Source organism: Ciona intestinalis, chromosome 7 (genome assembly GCF_000224145.3).
Source record: "Ciona intestinalis chromosome 7, KH, whole genome shotgun sequence".
In the NCBI taxonomy this organism is placed as follows: domain Eukaryota; kingdom Metazoa; phylum Chordata; class Ascidiacea; order Phlebobranchia; family Cionidae; genus Ciona; species Ciona intestinalis.
Window position 1 is genome coordinate 2,210,969 of NC_020172.2, and position 24,654 is coordinate 2,235,622.

Genomic DNA, 24,654 nt, shown 5'->3' on the forward strand with positions numbered 1-24,654 from the left:
TGTGTGGCTATTGCAGTTTCTGCATAATGATTTGAACCTAGGGTGTACGGTATGGCATCCGATCATTTGTATTAATTGGTCCACCACATATAGAATAAAATAACATAGCTTCAGTTTTTACCATTTTAAGTGGCTTGTATTTAAATTGGATAAGAAAATGCAACAAAAGAACAGAATGCCGTACATTATATGATGACAACATGTGAAAGAAAATGAATAGTTGTGCAAAGTAAAAAGTGATCAACAAAAAATACACAACTAACATTTGAACGAAGTGGTCAAAAACAGTTTCGATCTGGAAAATCACATCATTGTCCAGACAAAATATAAAAATCAATGCTTATCTTGAACTTGGAATATAAGATTTCTATTTCTTACATGATTAGATCTAGGGTTAGACTTGGCAGTGGGGTTGAGGGAATTACCCTGTCATATCTCTGGGACAAGGTTAGGGGTATTAACGGGGTTTTGAGATTCAGTAAAAGTGGGGAGTTTATTAAAGGGGGAGAAATCAACCCCATTTTGTTGGGTGGGTAACGAACGTAAACCACTGTCCGTGTTTATTGGGGCTAAAGGGGGTAACTTAGGTGGTTGCTTGGGTTCTATATGGTGGTTGTAGGGTGGTAGACATTCCATTGGAATGTGGTCCGAATTCTGTTTATGATTTTTCTCAATATTAGGAGTTGAAGTCTTTGGTAGATTAACTTCCATGGCGGGAGGTCTGGGCTTTTTAACTGGGGTTTGTGTTCCTGGGGTGTGGATCCCATTTACCTTTCCAAAGTCTTTGTATTCCTTTCCTATGTGGCCGGTCATACAGAAAGATGCTGTTAGTTTCTGCAGACAAGCAAGGGATTCTTCTCTATGGTCATCTATCACCGAATCACTTAGATTTTCCAGCAAATTTGAGTTTGACCTGGTTTGGTCAGGGGTCTCTGAACAGGTTGGAGTATCGGTCGTTTTCGGGAGAAATTTAACGACGTTGTCATTAGCAACAGGGGGAGGTAAACGAGAAGATTTTTGTTTCTTAAATTGTGGGATTTCTTCCACCTCGCCAGTTGGATGAACCCGAAGACCAACGTGCCTCGTTAGTGGTTTATCAGCAGCGACAAGTTCAATTAACGAGTTCGTTTCATTGAAATTTCGATTTCTTTTTCCAAACTGTGTAAAATTGTTTAATTATAAAGTTAAAGCCTATTTTTTAAATTTATAAAATGTATTCAGTTTTTAAGAAAGAGTTTTTTAGTAACCTACACCAGGTAACTAGGACATCTTTTTAAGTAATAAATCTTAAAATGAATACTAAATTGTTATTTTGCAATAACACTAACTTTTATCTAAGCCATAGATAAGAAGAAACTAGAGCTAAAGAACTTCACTAAATTATCCTCACGTGGCAGGATAACTTCATAAGTAATAACACACGCATATCACACACTTAAGTTCTTTTATATACCAAAAATATACAAATAAAAGTATTAATGGCTGGTTCTACATACCTTGTTTAAATCAGCTTCGGAACAGAACTTATTAGTTGGCATGGTTCGAATGTTACAACAATGCTCCAGTAAGAAATCAGCTTTGCTACAACCTTTTACTTGAAGAATGTCGTTCAAGAGATAATAGTTTGATCGACTGTGGAGTAAAATAACACTAAATAAACAAATGTAACATATTTAACCCACATGGCAAAGTAACTGACAGTCGTTGGTGTTCTGTTTTATACACCTTGTGTCCGCTTTTACTTTTACTACATATGTACTTTTAAGAATATTTTTTTTGCATATTTGACAATTTGGACAACCAATCAGTGACCACTGGGTTGGAGAAATCGACGTTAAGTGCCTTTTCCAAAGAAACACATGCCCACAATGGTAACAGCCCCATGCCACAAACTGAATCCTCTGGACTAGAACCAGGGACGCTAACCATTGGCTCATGGCGCTGGGTGTTAACAAATACATCACACATACATATTTGTACAAACTTACTCTGTTGTATCTGAAGGTTGCACTAGGTATGTATCAATAGGTTGTTCATCAAATAATTCAAACTCCATACAATGAGCTTGTGTGTCTTCTGCAGGTGGGTTGCCCATCAGATCATAACCTTGATCTTGTTTGGACTCTGCATGGAATTTGTTCATATGAGTAAGAAAAAAGTAAAGTGTGTATTTTATACTTTGTATGGAATATTTTAGATATTTTGCATGCATTTTCTGTAAATGCTACAAGGAATATTTGCAAAAAACGTTCAGAAAAAAACTGTAGTTTATCTTTACTTGGTAATTTAAAAGTCATTGGTTTATTCTACCGAAATGTATAAATTGAATAAAAGGATTGCATTTTCAGTTCGCAGAAAAACCGACATATCTGGTTTAAAGTTTAGAATTTGCGGTTTGCGATTAACAGGATGTTCTTACCAAGAACTGATGAGAACGGAATTTTCCATTTCATGTCGGAATCTTCCATCAGCTCCTCACATACTGGTTGTAATTCTTTCAAGTAAGCTAGGGAATATATTAGTGTTATTGGACACACTTTAAACATAGTTTAATGTCTTAGAAATTCACTTTATTTTATAAAAAATAGAAAAATGTGTATTTTATTTGGATTTGTCACAATATGTATAAATAAAAAGTATTTTTATTTTATTATAACATTAGGTCATACTATTAGCTTCAATGTGAACGTAACCGCCTGTGTATGCTAAAAGCTACAAAAAGTTAAAACTTTAAGAAAGGATTGATAAAAGTATTTTAAAACTGTCCAAAGATTTGTGTTCTTGCAACTATTTTATGGTATTTTTGTTCAAACCATAACATAATGTTCCATTATTACCATTTATAAAGTTTCCCATCTGAGTGCTACGAATCATGTTTTTGATGGATCGCCCCGAAAATTTGCTGAGTAATGGATCGGCACCGCATGACATCATAAGCCGAGTCATCTCGATGTGATCGTATTCAACCGCATCATGGATTGGTCTAAACATATTTTTTAAAATATTTTCTTGGATATTGTGTTTAAACAATAAAATTTATTGGTACTTCTATTGTACTGTTTGTGTGATATAAAATGTTAAATGCTTGTTAAATATAATTGGTCTGCTTCAACAATGCCTATAAACAGAAAACTTTAAAACTGACTTTTTACTGTTTGCTTCAGGAACATTTACACAATTAATAAAAAAAATGCATATTTTTTGTTTGAAAATTTTAAATAGGTTTGTGTATTTTTTTCACAAAAATAAAAAAACAGTTTTTAATTCACCTTGTTCCATCTAGGGAATTAAGATTCACATCAGCTCCAAACTGAAGAAGAAGTTTTGCAGCTTCAAGCCTTCCTTGTACACAAGCTTCATGTAAAGCTGTATACCCAGCATTGTCCTTTGCATTTACTGAGAACCCACTTTCTAAATAATGTTTCATGTTTTCCTGGAACGGATGTAGGTTGATTAATTAAGTGGTTGATTATTTATATCCTAGTGGATGGGAACTTGTATGACTTATCCCTAGTTGCCACTCCCATGCCCATAGTCTAATAGTTAAAGCTATTGAAGTGTGTGCAGTCATGACTTTTTGTTGGTTTGGTCAATTTGGTTTAATGAAAACTTAAGTGATTCAAGTTGTATTCATTTACAGTTGGAGCTAAGTTATTACATAAGTCTTTTGCTGTACATCAAACACACAAAGTGTATTGTGAATTAATAGACTTTATGTTTACTGTCGAGCTATGCATCATTTTATTTACACACTGTGTAGCTGAATATACGTCTAATATACAAATAAAGGGAGTTTCCTGTGCTCAGTTATGACAACAAGAAATAACAATAAATTAGAATATAAGATAATATATAGCTTTGTGTACAAACAATCTACATATTAGAACTAAGGTTACAATATGATTATATAAGAATGGTATTTATGACAAAGTTTAGGGCTGAGTTATAACGACGATCCAAAAAATTAAACAAATATACAATATTGTGGTACATTTAGGCATTGTTGTATCTTTACTTACCATATAGCCATGTCTGGCTGCTTTATGTAACACAGTCTCACCAATAGCAGAGTTACAAGTCAATTTCTTAAGATCTGAACAAAATAAGAACAAAGAATGTTTTGGGATGTGATAAAATTTTCTCATTTGTTATAGGATGATCTTTTAATAAAACTATGCATAAAGACTAAAAGACCAAACAACCAAACTTAAATAATCCAAACAACCAAACACCAACTTTTATTTTATATGGGTGGGGCCCTACAGCAAGGCAAGTAAAGTCAGGATATCTGGAAGTTGAATTTTCAAAGTGAAATGTCAACTCCTGGCTTAAGTCAGCTTATAGATTTATAACAAATAGAAAAGATGGTTGATGCTTCTCTCTATATATTCTATTCGGTATGGGTGTGGCTCTTGAGGAGCTAGGCCCATTCATTTTGAAGCTTACTTGGCGGCAGTGGTGATTGGAAAGCTAACTTTCGCTCTTTTGCGTTTATCGGTGTTGACGGTCGAGACGACTTTAAAAACAAGGGAGGTTTTCTAACACTAGAGGGAGTAGTGAAACCAGAAGTGCTCGGTGCCTCATGACTCGGCTGTTCTTTGACTTTTGGTGTGGATGTTAATGATTCATTCTGTAACACATATGTGTGTGTGATGCAACAATAGCTGGAGTGTGATGTCATAATAGTGGGTGTGGTATGTCACAGAAGGAATATGATGTAACAATAGTAAATCTCTATGACATAATAATGCAAACATTTTACTATGAATTTAATTCATTGTCATACAGAAATAACATTTATAATATTTAGTTTTTTAGAAGAATATATTTACCTAATACCTTGTACAGATATCTGACATATTAATGCAAACATATGACTGTGACTTTAAACTTGTCTGATACCTCAAAGAACGTTTACAATATATAGTTCTTTATAGGAGTTATTTGCATTTAAGGTGTAATAACGTCATACACCAAAGTAAACATTACGTAAAGTAGAGCACATAGCCAATAGAAATACCCGACTAAGCAAATAAAATTACAAAATCCAGCAAATATCCAGTTTCAGTAAACCAGTTCAGTTTATGATAAGCATTTAAATGTAGTTGCATATTAAATATGGAGAGAACAGTTTGTATAGTATTTTACCTTTGCCGGTGTGGTTTCTACACTGGTGTTGGGGCGTATGGGTTGGCTACATTCTTGCTTACTCTGTTGGGCTTCCTGCCAAATGTATAAATTCATTATTAAAATTAATCAGATTTGAATGTCATAAATAGGATCATATTTTAAACGCTATTGTATGAATCAAGTCAGCTCAGTTTATTTGATATTTAAGATTGATTCATAGAAACATATGGACCTGGTTACACCATGATTAGTGTTGGGATAGACGTATATAACAAATAACTGTAACTAGGTTCACACGGGCATGAAAACAAAATATTGTGTTTACTCACAACAAATACACAAGGTGTTAGATTCATGTTTTGAACTATGTCACTTTATACAACAACAAACTATTTCATTTTATTCAGTGTAGAATAATCCAATGTATTTTTAGTATTTCTTATGGAAAAATGGAAGGAAGTTAACATATCTTTGTGGGCTGTGGCTTTTAGCATTTAAGGAACAGTGGCAAGTTGTGGTTTAAATACCACAACACCACAACATACAGGTTATGTAACAGTGGTCAACTTTATATACAAGTTTCATACACGGATTCATTTTTTATAAGCCTCTGTTACTACAACATTGCATACCTTGCAGTAGAACCTCACCCAAATAGAATAAAATTATATAGCAATACCCTACATACCCTGATAGCAGCCTTTTGTTTTTCTCTTAACTTATGAATTGAGGAACTTCCAGGTGGACGACCTTTTCTTGCTCCTGATCTGTAAGTTGGAATATTTAAACTGTTTGTTTCTATGTGATATTTACAATGTGTCATGGTAGACAAATATATTATGATGTGAACAATGTATAAGCATAATGAAATCAATATTCTTTTAGTTTTTGGTATTTTATTTGATACATCCCATTTCTGCATACAAGTTACATCCCATGCCTGCATACGAGTTATAACAAATGCAAATATGTGGATGATATTTTGGACCATAGTAGTTTTCCAAAGGACACATTCGCTAACAAACGTAGCAGCCTTATCCTATGGTGGGCTACTACTTACCTGCTAAAATAATCTTTTAAAAGTAATGACTTACTTTGGCAATAGAGAGCTTTTGTTTTCAGTTTTAGGTTTTAAATGCGTCTTTGGGGTTTCAGTTTTAAGTTCATGTTTTTTGCTGCTTTTCGTTGGCGACAACGCTGAATTATCTTTTGAATGTTTTGGTTTTCTTCCAGGCTTCTTACGCTGTTTAACTTCTTGTTGTAGTGGCTCACTTTGAACTTGTTGACTTTGGGCCTGTACTACTGGACTGGTAACAATAGGAGTCTCATTTTGCAAGTTACTGTGCAGTGGCAATGTTGTACCAGCACCTTCTTTTATCTCCAGTTCTTTTTTAGCAGCTTCAAATGCCTGATTAAAAGCTGCAGCCTCAGATTCTGTGAACTCCGTACCAAACAGATCATTTCCCTGCTTTGAACATTCTCTATTTTGAACCGGGGATTCTAACTCATTACATGGCTTTGCAGGTCCTGTGTACAACTCAATAAGAGATTTAGAGATTCCAGATTGGCTTTTACTTTTACTTTCACCACTTTTAGTCTTGCAGACAATTTCTTTATGAAGTGACTTTTTACTTTTAACATCAGCTTCAAGCTGTGGCCGCAATTTTTTCGGTGATTTTATTTTTTTTCCATCTTGATTGCTTGTGTTTAATTTTTCAATGTTTTTCTCTTTCTTTACCTTCTTGGACTGGCTTTCACTGCTGTCGGACTTTGTTAAATTCTTCTTTTTTCTTTTCTTTTTTACCGGGGAGTCATCACTTTGGGATTTATTTAACTCATGTTTACTCCTTCTTAATTTTTTTAACTTCCTCTTCAGTTTTGTTTCCTTGCTCCTTCCAGAGGACGCAGAGCTCTCCACTTTCTTCGGAGACAAAGTTTCATTCAAGTCATCATTACAATTCTCACTAGACATGGACTCGCTTGATATTTTCCGAGATTTTGCCTTTTTCTCTCGCAGTTTCTTGTCCATTCTCTCATTTTCAGAATTCTTTTTCAAGCGACGACTTGGGAACGTGTCGCCATCCGAGGCTGATCCCTCACGATGCTCATTTAGAAGTGATGCAGCTCTAAGAGAGGATTGCCGCATCGGACGTGAGGATGCAAGACCAACATCCTTGCTCTTCTTGATCAACAGTTTTTTCTTGGAAGCACAAAAGAAGTCTTCATCACCAGAATCATCATTTTCAGGCTCTGAGCTCGAGAAATCTTCATATGGCCATTCATAAAAATAGTCATCCTCTAAAAATAAACAAACTATTGTTTTATTCTCTTCTTACAGTACAACATGTAAGAGGTATAGGTATGGCAGTAACCGAGTTTCATTTTTATTTGACATGAAGTCTAATTTTAAAAAATGAACAAGAAAAATTACAAAACACTATCGTAACCATATATTAATCTTTTCATAATTTTACTGCAATTCTACAAACCAGTTTCAGATTTCCTTGGTCGTTTTTCCCTCCGTGGTGTCCCTGGTTCAGTAGAAGCGTTCCTTGATAGATTACCTTGAGCTTGGTTTGTTTCGCTGCTGTTTGAACGGCCACTTGTGAAAGTGCTTAAGCTTGTAACTAAACACAAAGCAAGATAAATTGTAAAATTCCCAAGTTAGTTACCCACATTCACTAACTTGCATAATTGGTAATTCATAGGCATACATTAGGTGTGTGAAACAGAACACTCGTGTTTTAACGCCTGTCATTGCATTCATTTAATCATTTTGTACAACCACTTATTGCAGGCACAAGTTAAAACAAATAAGTAAGACAATTGTATCTAAAACGTCTTTTAAAAAAGTATGTGGATTTACAGGCCTCCTTGAAAACAAAATAAATATGTCAGTTGTTTTCCAGAAAACTAATTTTTGTTAACAGTTTGTTTTTTGTACATTAGTTTTCATAAACCTATTTAAAATATTAATTTTTAAACTGCTCTTCTGGTAGAAGCGTAAGATTTATAAGTTGTAACAAATGCTTCGTCAGGCAAATGGCAGGAATTTTTCCACACCAGATAAGCAGTTTCAAAAACTCAACCTTCTGAAAAGCTTGTAACCAAATACGTATAAGAAGTCAATTATAGTTATATACATAAAAAATATTCTTTTTAACAAAACTATACCTAGATCCAGTTTCCTTTTTCGGTTCTTCTCCTCATTTTCTTTTTTCTCCTCTTTATTTGGTGACATCGCGTTATTCTCTTCTCTATTAACTGGCTCTGAAATTGGTGACTGAAGTCTTTTTTTTAGTTCATCATTGCTGTTCTGCTGTATATGGTCAGGGGTGGAAATCTCAGTTGTAGGTTTAATGGCAGAATCATTTTGAAGACTATGTGCATTTTCATTGGTTCTTGGTTGTGGATGGTTATTTGTATGTTTGTTACTGGGATGAACTGAATGCATATAAGGGCGCATGTCTGTGTCTGCTGTCGTCCGCTTTTGCCCATTTACATGTTCAGTAACTTTATGATTTTCCTTTACATAGTTATTTGGAGGAATATGCTCGGAGCACCGACGATCCTCGTGATCAACAGGATGTTGTTGCTTCAGGAGAGGTTGCTCTGATCTCTTCCTTGCATCATTGTGAACAGAATCCTGGGGTTTCCACCCATTTTTATAAGATGACCCACTATCGTGACTTGATGATGGTGTAATCGTGTGTGGTGGAATTTTTTCCACTTGGTGAATTGCTGGTTGCTGTGGCATTGGTATATGGTGGAGATCTGGCTTATAATGTGATGGTTGCACTAAGGAGCCATGGTCAGCACGGTGGGGTAGGATTTCAGTTGGGTTAGGGTATCCTGACATACCAGGTACCAACCCAGGTGGCATTAATGGGGGGTAAAACATAGGGTAGGGGATTTCACGGTTTGGGTACATGTTAGGGTAGTAGGAGAATGGTGTGCCTAGTTTTAAATGGTTTGCCATTGCCGTGTCTGGAATTCTGGTGTCTGGTTGAACATTGTTTAGTTTGTAAAAGCTTGTTCTGAACGGTGAATTGATTTGTGCAGATAATGCATACGAGGATGAAAGAGTGTTTGTAGAGGGTGGGATCCTTGAAGATGACTTTGAGAACTCATTTACCAAGAATGGAGATGTTGATTCAGTTGCTTGTCGCTTATAGTCCAAACTTCTGTTTGAGAATTCATATTTTGGATGACCCATATGCCCTTTGAATGGACTTGGTCTTGATGGCATTGGAGAATGCTCTCTCTGGGTTTGAAAGTTTGCTGGAGAGTGTAGTTTAGCTCTTTCATGTCTTTGTGGGTACTTGGTTCCATTTAAATGAAGTGAATTTGAGTGTGGGGAAGGCTCTAGTGCGCTAGATTTCTGGTAATCTCGAAGCAATTCTAAGCTAGAACTGCTTTGTGGTGTCCGGGGAAGATAGTCAAATGGGCTTGGAAAATTGTCATATGAACTTTTATGTGCAGACACTGAATTTAAATCAGTATGTGACGTTGAATGCTTCATCAATGGCATGTGATAAGCTGATGAAGTATGCGGCTCATATAGCTTTCCAGTGCTAAGGTGGTCTGATGAATGAAATGTTTGGCCGCTGTTTAACCCGAGAGGGAGGTTTGAAAAACCATGAACGTCTGATAAAGATGTTCCAGCTAGACTGTGGTCTCCGTGAATTGATTTTACATTGTTCATCCATTCCATTGAAAGTGTCTGCCATTAAAAGTACCTCAATGTGTTATTTATAAAATGGGCCATTCCAATAATAGTCATTATATTGTAAATTATAAGAAACTTAATTGTTCAAAGTATCACGCTTGTTTGAACTAGTTTTAGCAGGTATAGTAACCTGATTCGGCTTGCTTCGCTTTTTGGGCTGGATTTTTGCTTTCATTTCTTCTAAAGGAATTCCCTTTGGCTTGGAATAATAACCGGCAGGATGACCATGTTGGTCTCTGTAAATAACATGTCGTAGTATGAAGTGTGACCCCGTAACGATTAAGACTAACATTGGAACATACACTCTAGAATAATGGGCCAAACCTGACCTAAACCCCAGGTCCCGCATTCCTGCCCGTAGGGCCTTACCCAAATAGAACAAAACGATCTGTTTTTTGTTTAAACAGGCATATTGGACAGTCCTATTTAAACAGCCAATACAATATATACACAGTCACGTAACACGAATCTGTTTACCTGATCGTAATATCTGCTCCACACATAAGCAAGTATTCAATGGTGTCCATGTATCCCAGTTTGCAGGCCAGATGCATTGCTGTGTAGCCAGTCTGAAAATATGTTGTTTAAGAGGGAGTGTGGCCAAACTAAACCAACACGCCATAATTTACACTTCTCGCTAGTTTAGAAACACAATTCCCGAGTTCTTGGAAAAAACTATTGCGTCATTCACATGGTGATAAAATGGAGTAATAGCTTTCTCGTTATAGTTAGCTATTAATTCGTTGGTGAAAACACGAGTAGTGTAGTAATGTAACATTTGCTCAGTTGAGCTGTTATTTGTGATAAGTTTCGAGCTCAAAGGTGTTTAATTTGCTTTAAAGCCAGTTGATTAAGCTACAAACTAGAACAAGGGAATTTTACGAGGATTGGCGCGCTAAGCTGTGACGCAAAGGCGCGTGGGTGTTCGAGGTGCGATAAGCATTGTGTGTTCGCGTCAAGGCGCGAGAGAGAAAAGAGAAGAAAGAGAACGGAAGAAAAACGAACGCGGTAGTCTACAAACTAGCGCGCAGTCAAGCCTGATGACGTATCTGGCTTTGTGCGTCGCCGCGCGATGTATCGTTTAGATTCGGAGGCAATTACTAGTTTTATGAAACATAGTTGTAAGCGCACTGTGCACATGCACCGGATAAGATAGCTAATCATGTTGCTATACGCGCCACCGTAATTAATTTATGATAGTGATGGTACAGTGTACCTGCAGTTTATGTTATGCAACGTATTTAATGCTTTAGCATAAGCAGTTAAAACTTAAGACCAACAGTTCTGTTAGTTTTAAATGGTATGTGGATTTGCAGATTTAATTGTTTTATATGATTTGTAACTGAACATGTGCTGGATTTAAATTCTTGTTTAGAATGAAGCTTGGAAGAATGGATGAGCTTGTATTTGCAATTGAGGAACAGCATGGCTGGGATAAATTGTTCCGAGAAATAAAAGCTACTTCGGCTGCCTATGATTTATCTTGCAGGGCTGCCAGGTCTCAAGAAAACCGAACCAGGAACCGGTACAGAGATGTCAGCCCATACGACCACAGTAGAGTAAAACTAGTGGGTGGGCAGAATGATTATATAAACGGCAATCTTGTGGAAGTGGAGTCTATTGGTAGATCTTATATCCTGGCACAAGGTCCTTTACCCAACACATCAGGACATATGTGGCAAATGATTTGGGAACAGAATTCAAAAGCAGTAATCATGTTGAATAAGATAATTGAAAAAGGAACCACAAAATGTGACCAATATTGGCCGATTAATCCAATTCAACCACTTTGCTTCCTAGAAGATGGATATGAAGTTGCACTTTTAAATGAAAAAGACAACATGAACTATATTGTACGAGAATTAGAGCTTCGAAAGCTTAAATCAAGTGAACCACCTAGAATTATCTACCAATTTCATTACATCGCATGGCCCGATTTTGGCGTACCAGAGTCACCCACTGCTTTTTTAGATTTCCTTGCTTGTGTAAGAGAGCATGGTGTGCTTGATTCTAATGTTGGACCTCCAGTTATCCATTGTAGTGCAGGGATTGGCAGGTCTGGTACATTCGCCCTCGTGGATACATGCCTTGTGTATCTTAAAATGGGGTTGCCCTTTGATGTCAGAGAAATTTTGCTAGAAATGCGAAAATACCGCATGGGGTTGATACAGACACCACAGCAGCTTCGGTTTAGTTACCTCGCCATTGCTCAATGCGAGAGAATCTTGAAACAGGTTACCCATAGCAACGACGAGAGTGAGAATTCTATTTCTTCCACATCTGAGAGCGAAGGGGAGGAAGAGGAAAAAGAGGAAGAGCCCAAACAGGAGGATCAAGCTCCAGAAGAAACACCTCCTGAAGAATCAGATCCTGAAGAACCGAAAGAGAACAACAGGAAAAGACATGCAGAGCCCGAACATTCAGTAGAAGAAAAAAGGGGAAAGCAAGAAAATAATATTCCAGAAGCAACTCCAGCCGAGCCTGTTGTTCTCGAAAATAACAATGTTAAAGAAGGATTACGGCAGCGAACAGTGGCTGAAAAAAAAGCCGAACTGAAAGAACGGATTGAGAAAATTAAATCCAATATGAAAGAAAGTGAAAACCAATCGCCGTGGAAACGTTATATTATTGGTGGTATTATAGCAACTGTTGTTGTAGGATTTGCAGTTCGTTATTGGTACGGTTGAAGCTACACTTGTTCTATTTAGGTTGTTGCATTTCCAGACACTGCTGTGACTTTTAACACTTTTTATTTTCCCTGTGCTTGAACGAATTCTTAAATTCTAGCAAAACAAAATCAAATAAACAAGCACGGTTGTTGTACAAATAAATCCTTGATTACTCAGCAAATGGTTAAGAACCTACAATAGTCATAAAGGCAGTGTGCTACCTCTAAATCCATGCATATACACGGTCAAAAAGCACGACTTTTATATCTGAATCTGCATATTGCTTCAATAGAGAAATGGGGTAGCAATCAATCATACAAATAATGTATGCTTGACCGACCAATAGTTTTAAACCGAAATAAGTTAAAACACCCCAATTTTGTTAACTGGCCACCAAAACCAAATTTGTGTTGAATTTTTACTCTTTCTTGTTACTCATGTAGCGTTTATTTTACGATTTGTGTATATATAAATTTCTTGCACTCAAAAATCTGATCTGTGTTAAGTATAGTCCATGGCAAGTTTTAAAATGTTATTACTCCTCTTACCTCAGTGGAGTTTACATCCAAACCCTTCTCAAGAAGTTGTTTGATTTCGAGATTATTTCTTGTTTTTACGGCCTCCAGGAGTCTGCGGATGCAAAAATATTTTATAGCGGGAGAAAAAGGTTGGTTGTGTAACACCATGCGTTATGTAAGCGCGCCTCAAACGTAGGTAAAGATAGCCTCCGGTTATAAGACGAATGCAGCCTTACTTCGTATGCTAGTGCTTTGATAATAAAGGTAAACAGCGATATACCGTGTGCTCAAACATACATGACATAATTTGTTGTGTCACATTTAATCAGAACATAACTACGTAGATACTACGCTTTTCAATAAAGAATATAGATAGGTCAACCACATAGGAGTAACGCGCTACGAATACCGCCATGGTCGGTTAGGGCGTTTTTTTACCAAGAAACAGCTAAACCGCCCAGACGACACACTTAAAGCGTTGTGGATTTGTATTAAATTTACGAGAAAGAATGTGACTAAAACGCGGTTAGAAACGCGTTTATTTCCTTGTGTAGAAATGGCACACCATTTCGTGCGTGTGTAATAAAGCAATTTTTAAATGAGCGACTTGCAATAACCTTGTTTTCGTGAGTCACTTGCAAATGAATAACACTTCGAACTCAATGCACCAAGCACATTCAAAAAGGCAGGGTGAGTCACGGTCATTGAAGAATAGATTCTACTTTTAAAAACTGGCAGAAATTAAGGTTAAACCGGGTTGTTTTCAAGAGAGTGGCTTTTCAAAGAGAAGGATCTAAACTTAACTCAAAACCACAGCGAATTGGCTTGGGTGTACATGTTTCCAAAGCCAACGTGGTAAACCAATACGTATATCTGATCCTTATGCTCGAATATCAGTAATGAGTCATGCAAGTTATGTCCTTCGTGTCCGTACTGATAATAATGAGTACCGCACCAATGCCATGCGGTGACTGTCAAGCTGCAGATAGCAATTGCTGTGTTACGCGCTTATATGCATGGCTGCCGTGCTGTATGTCGCGTTGTGTAAGATGGTAATACAGCCTAAGGCTGGGTAGCAACTTAGAACGGATTCTTGTTGAGTGACGATGTCGTGCAGTTGCGAAGAAATGTGTAAATATAAGGCGTGATGTGTAACATGACTCGTGGTAGGACCAAGCTTGCTTTCCTCTACTTATCGATCCAAATTCTACGAAAAACTAAAACGGCCGTCGTCAGCGTGTGCCAACCGCACGAGCTCTAAAGACGCACCCAGCCAAGTGTAAACAATTGACTTTTAATAATCCTTGATGTCCGCCAATTAAGCATTGAGGTGGTATTCGAACTACCGAAGTTTCTTGAGAGGTTAACGGTCTAGCAATATCACTGCGTGTAATTTACTTGGGATAAAAGCAGAATGAATGTGACAGGACCATAGTAAACGGGGCTACTCCAAGCATTTACACTTACAGACATTTGTTCATTCTTTTCAGTAGTCGAAGCATTAGCCTTTAACTTGAGACATAAATTTATCTAACGAAGGTTAAACACTGTTAATCTAAAACGAATTCAAATGCTCAAAGTCCGATTTAAAGCAAACACAACCCATTAACCTAACGTGGTGTAGTATTGAACCATGAGAACCATTAGCACGTACGCCAACGTTATATCACTACTAGACGCATTTTGGAAAGCTAGACCGATTTAACAACGCAAATAATGAAATACCAGGGCTCATGGCACATTCAAAATATAGTAGTGTGGGCTACAGGCAACGTCCGTTTTTAGCAATGCATATTCTAGGTCATGGGTGCCTGAAAATAAATTTATAAAAACAGAATGCTGTTAAATGCGAAGAAATGGACTTTTACAGACTTGGACTTAGGTTTAGATTAAAGTGCTTGTTGACCTTTACATCAATAATTTCTATGCACGTTAAACCACAAACCTAAACCAATATGGTTATACGACGCCTCAAAACAAGCGGGATAAAGGAGTGGCTCCCAGGCACAATACCGGGAACTGTAACGTGTTCTGTGCAGAATATGTATCATAACATACGCGCTAAACCTACAGAACGCCGTACAGGATATTCATAATGCATATTGACGAGGACAAATAACCTTTTTCCTTGGAATTTAGGTACATTACCAAGTAAAGCTGACAGCTTAGGAAAGAGAATAATTTATTTAAAGTTGCTTCAAAAACTGAATGTAAAGGGTGTCTGCTATTTTTTTATCATCTAAATTTGCGTTTTTTCATTGAATTTGTGTCTCTGCTTTTCTACATTAGAACCCGTTGCGTGAGTTTAAATGTTTGTAAAATGAAGCAGAGCAAAGCAAATGCCATTGGTTTAAAGTTATAGAGATCGACCTGATTCGCAAGACTGCAAACCTGCAACTATTCGACTGCCACAAAATGTAAAGTACATCTTTAAAAAGAAAGTAGTCAGATGGATTTTACGCACTGAATATATCACAACGATATATAGCTGAATTACAATTTGAAAATAGAAGCTTAATTTAGACCTTTAATCTCAAATGTAATGTTTCATAGAATCAAGACTTTTAAAATCTACAAAAGAGTTAAAGATTAGTGTCCATAAACATTTGTGTCCCCGAAATTGGTTGTTTTAGAAACACACATTAGACCAGAAAGCAAAGAAAGTTTTTAACCCTTTTGTTTAGTTGGCTTTGCCATTCAGACGGCCTACGTATCGGGTAGCGAGTTTGTGGTTAAAAGGTATTTGGCTTTTGTTCGTTCCTTTGCCGCGCCTCACTGCAGGTTGAGAGGTAAAACTGTAAGTGGTGGGGAGATATAATGCACAGGGAGTTAAGTGGATAAGGTTTCTAGAAATTCACACCGCGATACGGCACTAGAGAGTTCAATGTATGCTTGACTGTTTAACAACATTACAGAACCTCTGTACCATACAACAGATTTACAACGGAGAATCTAAGTTACGTGTTCAGAAGGAATTTAAACGACCATGCGAAACTTTTGGTGATGTTAGATGCAATTGTTATTGAACAATAAAAAGCTGGCCTAATCGCGCGAATCACGAAACTCTTTTGTGTATAATGGACCAAACGACTGAAGAAAAGCGTCGCGCTGCGTTCTCGTTTATTCTACTGAAGAGTCGAGCTGTGAGAATTGAATCTTCGCTTTTGGGGACAAAACCTCTCGCCCATAAAGATAGAGTCTCTCGCAACTTTATCTCGTGTCAAAGAGTTCTCTCGCGAGCTCTCTTCCGCATTTCCACTCTCTTCCGTCCCTCTCTCGCGTCGAGCGCATTCTCGCGTATATTGTTTGGCGTCTAGTGTCGAGTGTCGTTTTCTGACTGCCGCAGAAAAAAGACGGGACTGCGAAGGAATGAAAATCAAAAACGAAGACCTATCCAAGACCCGATTTGTTGTTTGGGTTTTCTAAACGCCGTGCATACAACATATATCTTGGGCTGATTACAAAAAAATGGTGTGCAATCAGCATCAAAATCTTACTTTACAACACTGGGTCGTTTTTCTTATACCCCAGATACACACGGCGTATTTATGCACCTCATGCTCACTGTCGTGTTAGATCGTGAGTGTCTTTTTGTACAGCAGACCCACATAATGTATTCCTACAACTCATGCTAAGTTATAGTTGACTATGGGAGTTTTCTTATAGCAGCGTTTAATCAGCAGGCCATCTCAAAAAGTTTAAAAAAACTCTACACCTAAATGGGATGATGATAACGTTAAAGATGAATGCCAAGTGCAAAGCGCAAGTAAAGCAAGACAGGTGCATTGGTGTGTATGAAGTACACCAGGGACGCAGCTACTGTGGAAATGTTTGCAGGTCATGACATGAATGTATCAACTGGGAATACAAAGTTAACTTCAATGAGTAGCTCAAGTAAAAGGGGACAGACCGAAAGGTGGTAAAGGGACACTGCATGTACACGAGTTCGGTGTAATATACAGAATATATTTTTATTTACTGGAATGTATTGTTCTGAGGTAATGGCCAACTCTGGCATAAATCTAAACTCATTTATTCTCGCGTGGCGTGGTAGCAACAGTTGTTATAACACGGATGTTCTGTTTTATACACCCCGTGCCAGTTTTTACTAAGGAACAACTGACGTTAATTGCTGTCTTACTTAAGTTTGCCATACGAAATAAACTAGATGTTCGCTGGCAATGGCGTGCAACAAAATCAATACTCGCTTGCCAAGTGACCCACATAGTAGGTTGTGAATCGTGTACAACGGTATTACAAATGTTGACGATATGGAAAGAGGAAAGTATATGAAAACACGGCCAGAAGAGCTATTCCAACAACAGCGCAATAATATTAGAGAATTTTGTGCGGGTAATGCATTATCATATACACAGTCTTGGCACAGTAAGAATATAACGACTGCAACGAGTAAGAAAAGTAACGAAAATTATTGCTTTTCGTTTAATCCTGTTTTAAACTACACCTATACTGTGGGGTAAGATGTAGAGTAGGGTAGGGGAAGATAGGACACATTTTCATTATATTTTCTGCTATTACCAGCGCGTTTTCAAAGTCGTAAAGATACGTTATTTTTTCAGTAAAATTTTTTTGTTTACCACCAAATGGGACAAATAAATGAAAACTTGGACTGCTTTACCACAACCTACTATATATTAAACGTAAGACAGAGTGACTCATACGGCTCGTCCGCTTTCGTATTAACAAAATCTGGCCCGTGAGCTAAAATACTTTGCCCATCCCCTATTTCAAGATTGAAAAAGTTCGTGATAAACTAAGTAGTCGTAACCATATATATGTAAACGTCGATTTAATCTAAGAGATAAATCTTAGCATGGTTAGGGCTATGTATGCGTTAATGTAAAGAAGGATAGTGCACATGAGATGTACGTTGTTATATATGTGTGGTGGTGAAAACATGCGATAAGACGTTTGGGATTACTGTCAAGTGTAAAAATAGTGATATTTTTAACGTCGGGACATCAATGTCAAATACTGTGGGGTAAGATGGATACCGTTAGCACATTATATCTTATATTTTCTAATATTGTTTTTAACAATAAACAACGCTCTTTTAGAGTCGGACCTAATTCTGTAAACATTCTTTGTTTTCTACCAAGAGGGATGATAAAATAGAATAGACAATTTTGATAATAATTAACAATGTTTAAAAATCCGATAACGATTGCAAAGAGCAAATTAAGTATCAGCAACTGACTTAACAATTGGTTGCTTAAATATGAGGCTGCGTGGGTGTGTAGAGTAGATTGAAGTTGTTTACACACCTATGATAAATAAACAAAATAGAAGTTTAAACAATTTAAATGCTTCGAAACATGTTTTTGATATTTGTGGTTTTGTGAACTGGCTTAGGTGTAATGTGGAGCCTTTACAAATTAACACCAACTTATACTTAGGAAACGATGCTCCATGTTTATATTCTCTTCATCTCTTGTATCGTCTCATTTGATAGTAAACAAAGAACATTTACAAAACTATATAACCGTATCATTAAAATAGCGCTGTTAATTGTTTAAAATACGTTAAGAATTTTATTTTACGAATAAAATACAACAGCAAATACCAATCACAAAGAATATATTCCACGTTTTCTGCAGCGCACTGAAGTATAAGTTCATTAAAACTCTCGCAAATTTTAACGCGTCCCAAAATTCCACGCACCAATCACCTGCCGCTAATACAATTCACGCACAAACAAGGAAATTACGTCATTAAGTTGTCGAAGCTCATCGCTTTCCATTCGTCACGATTTAAAATGATTGTTAGAAAGTTGGTACCCTTAAAATGTGGTACCTATACCCAATTCGAATCAACTGTTATAACCTACCGCATATTTTGATTATCGATTCAAACACAGTATAGCGAAGATGAAATCATTCACCGCAGACCGGAATTAGCAGCAAAACGACAGTGGCTAAAAACAGGCTTTATGAAAAGCTCGATTAAAATACCGAAGTCAATCTGAACATCGTGTATTATATTCTTTTTAAGTTAGGACTTTCGGCGGTTAGAGATGCTAGTACCTGGGATTTAGGGCACAGTTTGCCAATCACTCCCCAAAACAAACTGTATTGGCTACTATTGCATAGAAAACCCTTCAGTACAAAACCATACATACGGTTCATAGAACAAATCAAAAATCCAGGGTAAAAACAGACAATTTAAATACACAAACAAATCAAAATATTAAACAAAGTCGTCACAATTCTCGCACAGACAACGATTGGTCGATATTACCTGTTAAGAATAAACGCCTGTATACCCTTATTCTATTCGAATCTATTCCATATAGGTAGGGTCCCTAAGGCGAGACATGCCATGGAACCTGGGATTAGACTCTTTAGTGTTAATAGCTACTTAAAATAATTATTAATTTAACTTGATATATTAAAAGAATTTTGTTTATTGCATAAAAGCTACAACTCCATTTATGGCACAAATAATCACTGCATTCGGTAATGTTGTACCAAATAAAAAGATAACACCTATATAAACACATTAGCGTTGAAACCTTAGTAAACTACAGCAATGTAGAAGCACTATAGATAGGAATGAATAACACTTATTTATACTTGCATGGCGGCGTAACGATAGTTGATATAACACGACTGTTCTGTTTCATACACCTTATGTGTCAGCTAAAATTTCTTTTACACTTTACGTTCTGACTTTTCGGCGTCATATTTAGGTCGTTTTTGATCGTATAACTTGATTAGGGCGACCGAAAATATTGCGTCAAAAATAATATTAAAAAATATTGGCAGTATTTATTTATCCATACAGTAGAAATATAGCTACTACAATAATATGCCTTTGTTTATTTTAACTCGATTTTGTGATATAACTAACTTGTATAAGCGATTACTTCAGTTGTTTAATGCGTAACTCAGGTATAAGGTATTGAGAAATAGCTTTTATAGTTCACAAACAGGTTTATTCTATTAAGAGACGATACTGCTTGTCATGAAAAATTTATACAAACAAGCCGTAGATGACAACAAAGAAATGTTTATATTATAATGGTGCTACTGCATTGCATGCTTTAGTCTAGCTGGGACAATGGTGCAAGCTGGCTTAACCCTCGTAACGGACAATATTAAACGGCAAGCACATATATAGAGCTTATGGGTACAATATAGTAGGGGGTAAGATAGGTTTTCACCTATTTTACAGTTTCATATGGAAATAAAAAAAAAAAACCACGTAACAAACGTATAACTATCTGGTGCGCTTTTTTTTTATGATTCAGAAAACATTACCCAACGTACTTTCCAAACCGTAATATATTTTGTTATGTTCGTTTCTTAACCCATATAGCGTGCCGTTACAAGCATTTGTATCCGTAGCTATACCCAGTAGTCAATAAAATATGATAAATATACCACGGTTCGAAAAACATGAAACGAAATACAGAATCCACAGTTTTGAAGCTGTTTCTCAAGAAATATGAGCCTGTCGTTTATCTGAATCGCTGAATACGTGTTTACTGCTGAAGTGCTAAACATGCTAAATACATATGGATTCATGCAGCGTAAAATGCCTTTAAAGGCACCAATGTTACCAATTCTACGGAAGGCTTAAATTAACGACCATTCTAAAATTAGCCGCGTACTAACATGACCATTAGCATAAGTGTGATAAAAACTGCAACAACAATTGTAATATTTTCTATAACACGCGTACTCCCTTGGCAAAGTACAACGTCCATACCGCCACCGGTATGAGAAAATCCCAGCAAATCATAAATTCAGCATCTGTGTGGTTTCATATTTAAGCTTTCTTTACCATAAAGATATATAGCCGGTGGCGAAGGTGGTCGAAGTGCGACACTTCAGTTTTGCGTGCGGTTATTTAAAATCATAGAAGCTATTTTTGAATGTGAAACATTTTCCTAATTCGTTTTAACGGGTGATAGTTATAACTTTCCACCAATCTTCACGATTTATACCAATTGCTTTAACATTCTAACTAAATCATGTTATACCAAATGCAACTCAAATTATTGCATTGGAATGATTAAATCGCCCACCAAGTTACATACGTGGTAACTGGCCGGCTGGCGCGGTGTATGAAACAGAACACCGCTGTTACTTACAAATTACAATGACCGTCTGTTTGTCCGCCACGCGAGGATAAACCAAGTTAAATTTGTTCATTCAAATAAACAGTTCAGAAACTGAACCCCGTGTCCATGACAACTAGCAATTAGTTTGGCAATTTTGTAGCAAAAACTCAGCAGCAATGAAATTTTTATAATGGGTAGAAAGATAGACTGAACGTGATAATACGGTTATCCTCCCAACCACGTGATAACGAGAAAACGTCATCAGAGGTCATTCAGGGGTCATGTAAGGCACTGTTCCGTGAGTATTTGTAAGTCGGGTAGGCAAATTGGAAATTTATGGGAGATGCCAAAAGGAGTATGATATGCTTTAGCGGTTTCCTGGGTACAAGAGGATATCTTTATGTCTCAGCACTTTTTAAGTTTTGGTACTGTGGGGTATGATGGACACCGTTAGCACACAGTATTCTATATTTCCTGGTCGTATTATCAACCAATTATAACACTTTTTTAGAATCGAAACTATCTTACCCCAACCTATAATCCTGCTTTATTGAGGTATGGAAAGTAACCGCAAAACTACAGATTTTGTATTTTTTGAATGTTTTTGTTGCAAAATAACTACCGGAAGTTAAATTACGTCATAACAACTGTGTAATTTAATTTTACCCAAGAAGTTTATTTCAGGTTGAAGTTGAAACTTAACGCGATTGCGAGGTCAAACAATTTGTTACGTCACAATTGAAGCGCAACTCGAAGTTCTAGCAAGTCAACAATAAATCATGTCGATAGCACTAGGTATGGTAAAGTAATTAAAGCAAGATGCAAAATTACCATAACTTGGTAACTGCTGGTAAGCGGGCACGAGGTGTATAAGGGCGAACACCCATGTTTTTACAACTGTTGTTGCCCCACACGAGGATACAGAAGTCACATTTATTTATTTCTAGATTCATCGAGCATACGAAGCAATACAGCAGTAAAGGAACTCTAGGCTTTAAACTCGAATACATAATTACGTATTTGGCAACGAAAGACGATCCAGCAAGTCATGTACACCTGCCCAATGTATCTCTAGGAGCTTACCACGTCACTCATATCTCTTGCTACAATTCAGGGCAAAGAAAGCAAACGTACCAACAGGTTTCCCACAGCTGCTCTTAATATTTCGCTTTCAATATAAAGAGACAGAGGAGGACATACAGCGATTACATATTCCTTGCGTGCTGAAAACCGTTGCCAGAAGCTTGTTTTAAAGAGACAATTAATTCGGTAAAATTTTGTGTTAAATCATTCTAACTTTGGTTTGGTTTAAATAACATTTTTTAGCAACTTATACAACACATACATAGGCTATACTCTAATTAAACCAACTACTAACCCAATACACACAAGGACCTGGACCATACTATTACTTTTAAGGTACAACACAGTTATAGCCTAGGAGTGTTCTAAACTTTTCGGGTTAATGGCACACTCGAATTCTTTTAATCTCTTTACACCAATTTTTAAAACTCGAGATTTACAACTTTACACAACACGTGCCGAAACTGGTTAATAAGTGATTTTAAATTAGTGAAACCGCGCCACACAAGTCTTTCACGTCAGACATTGTGAAAACTCGTTAACTTAATTCAGCCAACATAAAGTTAAATTACTACTATACCCTGAAAAACATGCAATAATAAGATACGCATTGGAGTTTTAGGATCGAGTTACAGTTACTCTTAAAGTTTAATCATCCGAATTAGTTCTTTGGTGATTCAGTTTAGTGGTATGAACAAGCGAGCAAAGGCGAAATTTCTCGCATATTTTAACTAACTACAGATTACCAAGTCAAACAAAACGTTTCTCACTGCAATAACAACGCGCTAACAATACATCAGCCAAGCATGTGCATGATTCCTGCGTTTGTGGGTTGTATTAACTGTAGCAGTGGTTTTATAATCGATTTCTGCAAACAAAATTAGGCATTTTCGCGACTAAATTTCGCGCAAAAAGTAACAAGATCTAGACTTTTTTCTAAAAAAATGGGTGAAATTAAAATAATAATGCATGAGAGTTTCATTATTAAAAAAATGTCACCAACTTCATAAAAAATTAACTAAAAGTATTTAACTAAAAAAATAATTTCAACAAAATTAACTGAATTTTGTTTTGTTTCAAATACCTAAAAAGAAATATCTACAAAAAGCAAACAAACACTTACGCGTTTGAGTCAGGCGTTCTATCGTCTTTGTATCCTTTCATTTTGACCGTAGACAACAGCGGAGGCTCCCCGTTTTGCGGGTGACGGTAAGAGTGTGGTTTAGATGGATGCACAGATGATGGTAGCGACCTGGAGATTGATTCTTGACGTTGTTCGTTCTGTCTCCGAGATACGCTCATATCCACAGCATCTGCACGACGATGGTGCGTTGCTAAACCTCGGGTCGTGTCGTTCTCCCACGGCATTCGGCCTGGTGGTGTTGGAGTGTTTAAATTGTGGTCGTTTCGGTAATTTTGGTCGTTTCGAAATCGTAACAACGACGGAGAACTAGCACTGCTTTGACCGAGGTTTTGACGATAACTGGCTGATTGGTCCCAGTTTTCTGAGCTGTTTGAAAGGCCTCTATTCCTTTGATTAAGATCCGGCTGATAGTTCGGTATTTTCGGCAAATCTTTTTGGTTGTTTCGGCGAAGGTTGTCGACCGGTTGCATAGTAGGATCGGCCATATGAATGCAGCAGCAATAGATCCAAACTAAAGATAAGAATCTCGTAAAATCGACATCAATCTAAATCTACAGATACAGCTGGAAAACAAGAAAAGTTTGAATAAAACCAAAGGTTTAACTTTAAATTTTTGTGTCTTAATTTGTCATCCATGTCTTTACTAAGAACAAAGATTTTTCGAAGATCAAAGAAAGTTACTTTGTATTTGTGTGTTACAAACAGACCAGTCAGAATAAAATCGCTGGTGTTTAAACAAGACTGATTATGTGTAAATCACATTTCAAAAAGCTACAAATTTGATCTTTTGTTAGGGTTACATTTTTTGCACATTGTTTACATATAGTGGGCTGGGGAAAATGGGACAACTTTGGAACATAATATCCAAATATCCTGTTCGTGTTTTGAACAATTAACAACGGTCTATGAGCCGCAAGAATACAGTTTTATATTTACTTGAATGTTCTTTGTTTACTCCCACATAGACTGAAAAGGTTTCCCATTTCCCCCCACCCTACTATAATAAACAATAATCGTCAAGAAATGAATTCACGAAACAACCATTGTCGTAAACAAAGCAAAGACATCGACGCCTACTTCAAGTGCTGACGTAATTATCGTGCTGGTACATCTGCGCTGGTCTGTAAAACTTTCAATTTTAGTTACAGATTAACAGAGCTTTCAAATTTAACTTTATGTGGTGTCGAGGGTGTTAAGCGGTCGAGACTTACGAATGAGCCAACACAACGATAAGCGATCATTTGTTCCAAACATTTTTTCGATTTTTTGTTTTACTTTAAAATAAAATATAAGTT

The 24,654-nt window shown here is 36.8% G+C and overlaps 2 protein-coding genes across 2 annotated transcripts; one reads left to right on the forward strand and one right to left on the reverse strand.

The window, feature by feature from the left end:
* Positions 1-109: 109 nt before the first annotated feature.
* Positions 110-23,944, reverse strand: LOC100178568. The gene is made up of 17 exons (XM_002123752.4): positions 23,339-23,944; positions 13,077-13,158; positions 10,337-10,428; positions 9,990-10,095; positions 8,305-9,853; positions 7,620-7,757; positions 6,225-7,428; positions 5,819-5,897; positions 5,149-5,223; positions 4,447-4,630; positions 4,020-4,093; positions 3,270-3,433; positions 2,838-2,983; positions 2,420-2,506; positions 1,989-2,124; positions 1,497-1,632; positions 110-1,158 (listed from the first exon to the last, which is right to left on the reverse strand). Exons 1-17 carry the CDS (start codon positions 23,842-23,844, stop codon positions 430-432), a joined length of 5,487 nt encoding a protein of 1,828 aa, XP_002123788.1. The 5' UTR covers positions 23,845-23,944; the 3' UTR covers positions 110-429.
* Positions 11,146-13,018, forward strand: LOC100178520 (tyrosine-protein phosphatase non-receptor type 2-like). The gene has a single exon (XM_002129054.5). It carries the CDS (start codon positions 11,236-11,238, stop codon positions 12,544-12,546), a length of 1,311 nt encoding a protein of 436 aa, XP_002129090.1. The 5' UTR covers positions 11,146-11,235; the 3' UTR covers positions 12,547-13,018.
* Positions 23,945-24,654: the final 710 nt, after the last annotated feature.

What these genes read in the sequence shown, in the direction of transcription:
- LOC100178520 (XM_002129054.5), top strand. Translation starts at nt 11,236, where the DNA reads ATGAAGCTTGGAAGAATGGATGAGCTTGTATTTGCAATTGAGGAACAG.
- LOC100178568 (XM_002123752.4), bottom strand. Translation starts at nt 23,844, where the DNA reads ATGGCCGATCCTACTATGCAACCGGTCGACAACCTTCGCCGAAACAAC. An exon ending in AGAACGCCTGACTCAAACGC is followed by an intron (nt 13,159 to 23,338) that starts GTAAGTGTTTGT and finishes TTGCATCCGCAG; the next exon opens with ACTCCTGGAGGCCGTAAAAA. An exon ending in ACCAAGGAAATCTGAAACTG is followed by an intron (nt 7,429 to 7,619) that starts GTTTGTAGAATT and finishes GTTTATTTTTAG; the next exon opens with AGGATGACTATTTTTATGAA.